The 8,720-nt window shown below is 37.4% G+C and overlaps 1 protein-coding gene across 1 annotated transcript; it reads left to right on the top strand.

The window, feature by feature from the left end:
- Positions 1-8,056: 8,056 nt before the first annotated feature.
- On the top strand, positions 8,057-8,491 carry LOC115229480. The gene has a single exon (XM_029799818.1). The coding sequence runs from the start codon at positions 8,057-8,059 to the stop codon at positions 8,489-8,491; it is 435 nt and encodes a 144-aa protein (XP_029655678.1).
- The last annotated feature ends 229 nt before the right edge of the window (positions 8,492-8,720 follow it).

The raw sequence follows: 8,720 nt of genomic DNA, 5'->3' as shown, positions 1-8,720 counted from the left end.
TCAAATTCAGGGAAACTATGATCGTCGGAATATTTAGCATTCTTAAACTTGTATATTCTTTATTTGCAAATTAGTCTTTTTTTGTGAATCATACAAATCGGAATTAAGTTTAATATTTGACTATTTGTTTTTTGTTGAGATGAAAATTAAAAAAAAACTGCAAGATTCAAACTGTATTTAGAGGAATTAACATTACAATCAACGATTGAAAAGTCTGTTTCCTTAACTATGATACGACAGGAGTCTTTTTTAAAGTACATCCAATTAGAATGATGGGTCTGAACTCTTTTAAAAAGGTGGGTTATGTGGTAACCGACTAATATAAATTAACGAAGCGTGTATATTAAAACAGTATAACCTACAAAGGAGAATTTCGATATTAAAAGATCTCATCTACAAGATCACTGATTAATTTTGAACTTTTTTGCCCCTTCAATTAACTTCCAAGATTCAAACTGTAACAGCATATCCATGTGATGTTAATCATGTTCATAATTATAATAATTTTCATCGATTAGTTTAATTAACTCAGAATGACTAAATTAAAATTTCCTTTCATTTGTGAGGAGCTAATTTAGTTCTAGAATTGTTTCAAGTTTGTTAATAAATTTTTTTTTGATTTTCAAATTGGACGATGCCTCCAAATTCCCTAGCGGGTCACCCTGTTGCACGCCAGTATCCGAACGGATGATCTCATTCCCATATACAAGACTGCTCTCCGAACCGTAGGCAAGCGAGACAAGATGGATTATTTCTGGTGCTCTCCGAGAGGATGTTTCCAAAATGGCATCGCGGCGCACTCGTCCGCAATTAAGTCTCTGGCAGTTTCTTTCGGCGAGGAATGCGACAATCTTGTCCTACCCTCCCCTCTTCCCTTCTCTCAGAGGAGGTTTGACTTATACGAAAATGGCATCGGACAGAACGCCAGGATGATCAAGCGAGTGAATCGGAAGCTCCTCGAATTTCTTAAATAATCTTATTACGAAAAAAAATTATTGCGTCTGCTTTCAGTCGATTCTCCTCCTCTTCGAGACCGATAAAATATCTTCGACGGGTACACTTATCCATTTTACAGGGTAGGCCACGTTTGTGGTTGTTCTCGATTCCGATTTAATTGCATGCTTCGCCGCTGTAGGAGGGAGTTTATACTCCGGGCGCATGCTTTCCAATGTTCTCTTGATCACGATTGACTGGATATAGCTCGCGTAGTTTCCTGGACTTGTAAGGAGTTCTGGTATTGTTTATAGAATCTGGATGTTATTCCATCCCGCGTAACAATAAATAAAATTTATATATTAATTGTTACATTTATAGACAATAGCAAATATTAGGCTAAGTAAGTAATCATCAATTGATTATCGATTTCTTATTCATCATTTCTTAGGATGTGACCGAATAAGCCCCATCTATTGCTTCTTATTTCTTCGTCCAACGGGTGTGCATTGTACCTGGAGTAGAGATGTTTGTTTGAAATCCGATTTCCTTGACGATGACTTTAAAAGCATTGTGAGCCACCTTGAAAACAAAAAAAGCAGCTTTGAATATAACGAAATTGAGACACCTTTCCAGGGATTTGATTTATTGTGTTGTACATGCTTTATCGTCGCTAATGAAATCCGTAGTGCTATTAATACCTGTTTACATCCTCTTCGGTTTTCCTATCTATCAAACAAGAGAAAACATTTTTTGTGTAGACAAAGATCCAAAAGCATCTTCTGTATTTTATAATCTACAGGGTTTTTGTACTTAACGGGAGGCTTTTGTACTTAATTGGAGGTCGTTTGTCTTAAAAACTTTCTCGGCTTAAAACATTATACTCTTGACATTGCATACAGGATTTAAATTTTAAAAGTTTAAAAATCTAAAGAAAAATAAACATTGAACGCTTTTTGAGTTTTTATTTCAGTAAAGACTTTATTTATTTATTAAATCACCAAGACCACGCTAAAAACCGAACAAACGTCACGTGCTCCCGATGCACTCAACCAGGGACTTCATCCTTGCTTGGTGATCTTTCCACGAGCCCAGACAAGATCGCACCAAGCGGCAGGCTGTTTTTGGCGGAGCATTCGCTGACGGGCTGAGGTTCAGCTTGATTAGGTCTTCCAGAGAAGCTGGACCGGGGCGTTGGCTATCATGCGACCAACGATCGGTTAATCTGAGGGCCCTTTGATGGGGCTCCTCGATTCGCCTCCTGTTTGACCACGATAACCGCGGACCCCATGATCCGTAGGCGTAGGCAATAAAAGGTTTGAAGTACTGGCGGTAGATATTCGCCAGTACCGGGTGCGACCCGTTTTTCCATATTCCGGATAGAGTTCGTAGGATGTTCAACTTTTTTTCGCATTTGCGAAGGAGGTTGTCTGCATGTGGGGATAAACAGAGGTGCATGTCGAAGGTTATCCCTAGGACCGTCTGACTCCTGTAGAAGGGTACGGACATGTTATTCAGCTTTAATTCGACTTAAGTCCTTCCCAATCTTTTTTCCGAGGTGAAGAGGGAAGTGACGGACTTCGTCGCGTTTTCTTCGCCGGTTGTCCGTCAGCCATAGGTTCAACCGATCTAAGTTAGCTTGGAGCCTTTCAGAGGCTTCTGGATGTTCCGGTCCCGTGAGGCTAGTACGATGTCGTCCGCGTATGAGAAAACAATGTCATTGTTGTCGAGGGAGGGAGGTCTTCCAAAAATAGGTTGATGAGCGCCGGGGATAAGGGGGATCCCTGAGGTACTCCGTTGGGTAGAAGACGAGATTTGGACTTCAGACCACCGAGGCACACCCTTCCCCTTCGTCTACTTAGGGAGTTGGTAATCCATATTTTTAGCTTCGGAGGAAATTCGGATTGGAATATCTTCCTTGAGAGGAGCTTCCTCGAGACGGAGTCGAAGGCTTTATGGATGTCGACGGAGCAGAGCACGGTCTTTTGGTGCCTTGGTTTGCTGGCAAACCGGTACAGATGAAGTTTGGCGTAATAAGCTAAATTTTCTTCTTTAATCAGTATTTCGTTCTTGTAAATATTATTGTTGCATTTTTCTAAATAAATGAAAGGAGACAAAAATACAGGTGTAGGCAAACTAAATTCGGCAGAGGGATTACTGCCTTGTTTTAATAAAAAATAAATTCAATGATATTTTTTCAATAAAGGCGGATTCAAACCTCCATGTGTAATTTTTTATGAAACAGTTACCGTGTTCACGAAATATAATCTAATATGTCACTTTCAAACCAAGCACAACGGAATGTACGGCCTGCGATCAACAAAATTTATCTATCTTCACTTTAATACGACATTATAAACCTAATAAATCAGATTAATGATTTGTCGGTTAATTGTATTTATGGTAAGTAACCGAGAGTTTTTTGTTTCTCATAAAATGCAGTAGTAGCAATTGATTTAGGGGTGGATGCGAGCATCAGCAGGTTCTCAGGTGAAAATGAGTCCACAAACGTGGCGTCCCAGGTATGTGGCTTCCCCTGATGAAGGGAAATACAGTAATCCATATTAAAAATGTAAGCATTTTTAACAAACCAGCTAAAATAATCTTCAAATGCATCCCAATATATATTTTAGTCATATTTGTAATAATAAAAGGATTCAAGTCAAATTTTAATTATTCTTTGTGTATTGCAATTGGATTGTTTTCCGCGAGTCTTTGGGATGCCCTTCTCGCGGTAAATTTCTTTGAATTTGGTGCTTTGTTTTTTCTGATTGGCCATTTATTTTATATTTCTGTTTTCGGATTTCGTCCGATAAATTATCCGCTCGGTAATAAATTTTTAATGTATTTTTAGTTGTTTTTCTTTCAATTTTATGCGTGGGGTTTTTTTTTATTTTTTCTAAATAAATATCTATTTTTTACACGTCTATGGGATTGTAATATCTATAATGTTATGGCGAGCTTTGGCCTTTTTGGAAAGTTTGGATTTGTGTAATTCTATGGCACTTTCTGCCTTAGCTGCAGTCTTGTTTTTTTTCTGATTTGATACTGTCAATTCATACGTTTTTAGGAACGTTTTTATATTCTTCTGAACTTATAATGTTATTCTATTACTGCGGGCAGCTTTTTATTGCAGTTTCTACGTATCAACCTTCATGATATAAGTCTAAACCATTTATTTATTCACTAATAATAATTATTCTAATTTAGTTCGACTTTAATTGGAATTAATGTGAGTAGAATGTTAAATACGAGCACAAATTAAACATTAATTAGCACAAATCTAATATAGCATGGGAGCGGCAGCTTTGTGCTCGCTCAATTGCAGCCAAAAGATCGTGACAACGATCAGATGGGGAGATTGTTGAGGGTCTTTTAGTTACTGTAATCACAGCATCCAAACAACACCACGTGAAGGTGACCCACATCGTTGTTTCCCCATCATCTGAAAATCTGGCTGTGTAGCTTCTTATCTGGTAGACTGGCTCAGACAAAATTTGGGTCAAAAAACTCCCGATTCCGGTACTTACCTAATGGGGTCCCTCAGGGCTTCTGTCTCTTTCCAACCCTCCTCAATCTACACCTCAGTGATATGCCTACTAATTCGGAACACTACTCCTCTCGTACGCAGACGACATAGTGATTGCTTCAAGAAACAATTCTATCGAAGCTGCAACAAACTCACTCCAAACTCATCTAAACTCTCTGACCAAATGGCTAGGATCTAACCATATGACTCCTTCTGCGTCCAAATCGTCCATCACTGTTTTTACATCTGATAAAAGACAATTCAACCTAAACCCAGTCCTCGATGTGGCCGGCGAAATAATTCCTGTCATAAAAAACCCAAAATTCTTGGAGTTGTATTCGATCAATGCCTATCTTTCACGCAACGTGGAGCTCATTTCCACGAAAGCCAAACGAAACTGAATGCACTACGTGCCTTATCTGGACAAACTTACGGCCAAGCCAAAGAATGCCTCACTTTGGTTTACAAACAATTTGTTAGAACATCAATGAACTATGCTAGTCCAGCATGGTCATGGAACTTGTCTCATTCAAACCTCCAAAAACTCCAAAGAATCCAAAACTCAGGGCTACGCACAATAACTGGCTGCCTTGCATCCACTCCCATCGATCATCTCCATTGGGAGTCCTGTATCCTTCCGGTCGATGACCATTTGACGATGAGAGGACTCCAATTCCTACAGGAAATACAAGACTCTTCACATCCAAGTCACAAAATCTCTATTCCAGAAAACAAAACACACATCATCTCTACTCTGGCCGATCAATGTAGATGTCTATCAAAAATACTCTCAACCAACAATGGGAAAACTGCGAATAAACTAATCCATGACCACATCTCCACTCGTGCTATCAGGATGCTCAAAAACAACAAACTTCTCAACTCTCCCCCCCCGCCGGTCCACTCCTCAGAGCAATCACTCGGCAGATATCTCCGTGTCCAGCTTGCTCAGATTCGCTCAGGTCATCATCCACTGATTTTCGAAACATACCGTTCCTTCACCCCCGAAGACCTCTTCCCCTGTCCTGGACCGCCTCACTTGTCTCCGCCTATTGGGATTCGGGATCTCTGGGAGCGCCCGATCTTCGCGTCTCGCTACCTGATTGCAGCGGCTTCCTACGTGTTAGTGAAGCCGGGTAACATAACTAACTAACTAACTAAATCTAATATAGATCGGAAAGGCCTACAATTCAAAATTATGTAGGATAAATTTTATTTTTATCATAGATACTCAAAAATTTTATGAATTCTACTTAAATAAAATTATTTTTAATAAATAGGTCCATTTATTCAGAATAATATCAAAAATTAAGAATTCGCGACTATAAATCTCAAGAACAGTTTATTTTCAATTTATACATCAACCAGCTCCCACAAACGAATATCGTTGTCATAGAAAGATGCAGAAATAACCTTGTTAGGCGTCGCCCAATCACAAGCATATACCAATGTCTCATGTTCTAAATATCCAACAGTAACATTCGTTTCAGCTAAGAAAAAAATATTCAAAAAAACCTGGATCTGACACGTCAATTACTCTCAATCCAGAATGAGTAACAGACACTAAAAGAATGTGAGGGTTGGACGGGCAAAACTTTAACCCCCACACACCTCCTCCTAAATTAGTAGAAGATATATGTTCTCCCGAGAAATTCCTTTTGTCAAGAATATTCAAACATTGATCGTATCTAAAAAATGATTCCCGCCCTTACCCTCCCGTGTATAATGTATTTCCAGAACATAGAATCCCACAAACTCCATATTTATATCTAGAATATAAAAATGAAAGATCAACTTTCGATATGATACTTGAGGGTTACTACCAACCCTTAAATCAGAAAGTTTTAAAAGACCTTCGTCTTCACCTTAGTAAATATTGATTTCAAAAACAAACCCGAGTAAAACAAATTACTGTCAGAATCAAAATGAACCTTCCAAATCTGAGAATTATGTAATGAAAATGTATTTATAGTAACACAATCCTGGCCAAGTTGGCAATAGTGAACACGGCCGTGTAAATCTGAGGATATAAGCATGTCTCGGGAATCAATGTCTAATGACAAAAGATGTTTATCGTTTAATTGAGTGGAAAAAAGTCGACTAATCATTTCGTCGTCCACTTTATAGCCACAAACGTGACCATTAGCGTCAATTGAGATAAATTGACTCTTTTTTTCTCGCCAACAAATATCGAGAATGGCAGAAGTTGGTAAGGAGTAAATCGGTTCTAAATTTGATATATTGTATAAACATATAGTTGTCCTTTATATATTCCCTATAAATGTTATATTTTTAAAAAAGCCTCATTCAATTGGTATGATCCGCATATAAAACTATTTATTGGATCTTGGTTAATAGGACAAGTAGAAATAACACAAGGATGTGGAGATGATTTTTGTTTATTTAATGTTAAAGTTGACACTGTGTGAGCCATGCTAAAAAATTAAAAGTTTAAAATATTCCTTAATAAATGTGGTGTCTTATAGCGTCCGGCCCGTTTATATCGTCCGGGGTGATGATCTACATTAATCATCTTTAATCATTTGTTAAACATCTTTGACACGAACGACAAAGATGAATACAAATAAAAAAAGAACACAGAGTTCAGACATAGTAATGGAAGGTATCTAACCAAAACTATACATGATTGCGGGCAAAAATCTGGGAATATTATATTGTTTTGAATTTTCTAAAAAAATTGTATTTTTAACTTTACTCTAAATGCTGCAGGGCAACTCCATTTTCTGGTTAATAAACCGAAAAGTGAAGCGAGCCTGAAAAGAACTCTAGCATTCATGGAGCGTTCAAAAAAATGCAAGCTTTTGACTCATACGAACATCGAAAACCTTTTGATACTATATAGACGATCAGATGAAGACATGAAGAAATCACGACCACTACGTGCTTGCGCGGGTACTCAAGAGGAAAATCAGGCCGAAATAAGGAGTCTCCTCGTGCGTGTCAGAACCACGAAACGTTACTTCTTCTGTCTTTCGTGTTCCTAATGGGAAATTGTTATGCTTAAACTTCAAGGAGTTATTTTTTTTATAAACAATGGAACTATTTCGTTTCATTCTAATTAACACGACAGGGCAATTAGCGATTTAACAGTTAATATAGATTTCAAAAAACCATTATTCATAAGATATGACATTTTGATCAGGAATTTCTCGCGCAAGCATTATGATTTAATTAAATGGTAGAATTCCGGTCATTCTTATTGCATTTATATTTTTTGAAATTATCTAAATTATTTAAAATCAATGAATCGTAGCGGCAATTAATTCGTATTGATATCTGGTTTTATTATTAAAAAGAATAGATTTTAAGCCAATTCATGTTAGTACTAAGTATTCATTATGATTTGATGCATTTTTATGTAAACTGTATGAGTTATGGTAAGATTAGTCGTTACCTACCTGGCCTATCATTATTTCAGTTTTATTTTTATAATGTCAGTTATACAAAAATTCGGAAAAAAATAAAATGGTTTCAATGTTTTCAAATTTGTTAATATATAAAAACTTGTTAAATTGTTCAAAATGTGATCATATTGAAACATTAATTGATCACCTTGCAACTAGGTGCGGGAGAATGCTGAATAGCTCATATCTTAGACGGCATAACGAAGTAGTCAGATATATTCACTTACATCTCTGTCGTCAATATGGAATAAGGAAAACTAAGAGACTAAAAACACACTCAGTTCAATCTGTTGTTAGCAATGAATTTGTGGATATTCGTGTGGATACTACGATTAGTACGGATACAGCTATGGCGAATAACAAACCTGATATATTTGTCCATGACAAAGTGAGGAATACAATCACTCTTATCGAAGTTGGGATTACTTCGCAAAATTGCCTTAAGCAGGTCGAAGTTGAGAAGTTCCACAAATATGACTTATTGGCAAATGAACTTGAAGCAATTCATCACGCAAAAGTAAAACTAATCCCTGTACCTGGGATGGAATTGTCTCAAGATTTTTCAAGGGTCATCTTTATGTCCTCAAGCTGGAAGAAAGAGTGAGAGTATTCAGACAGTGGTTCTAAGGAAGACATTGGAGAGCATGCAGGCTGAAGAGAGGCATGGTATATCGATGCCTAGTGAGGAGAAAGCTGAAACGGAATGTCAACCAAGGGCAGCCTCAGAATGGGAGTGTGCTTCGACGAGAACTTACTCATACGGTCACTGGATTATGGGCCCAAAAAGAGAAGATTAAGCTAATTAATTAATTACTTTAACATGGATTTTTATT

The sequence above is a fragment of the Octopus sinensis genome, unplaced genomic scaffold, assembly GCF_006345805.1.
Source record: "Octopus sinensis unplaced genomic scaffold, ASM634580v1 Contig12796, whole genome shotgun sequence".
Lineage (NCBI taxonomy): Eukaryota > Metazoa > Mollusca > Cephalopoda > Octopoda > Octopodidae > Octopus > Octopus sinensis.
The sequence above is the reverse complement of the archived record's forward strand: the minus strand, read 5'-3'. Positions and strand labels throughout refer to the sequence as shown.

Bases quoted from the DNA above. Each gene is read 5' to 3' on its own strand.
- LOC115229480 (XM_029799818.1), top strand. From the start codon at position 8,057: ATGCTGAATAGCTCATATCTTAGACGGCATAACGAAGTAGTCAGATAT.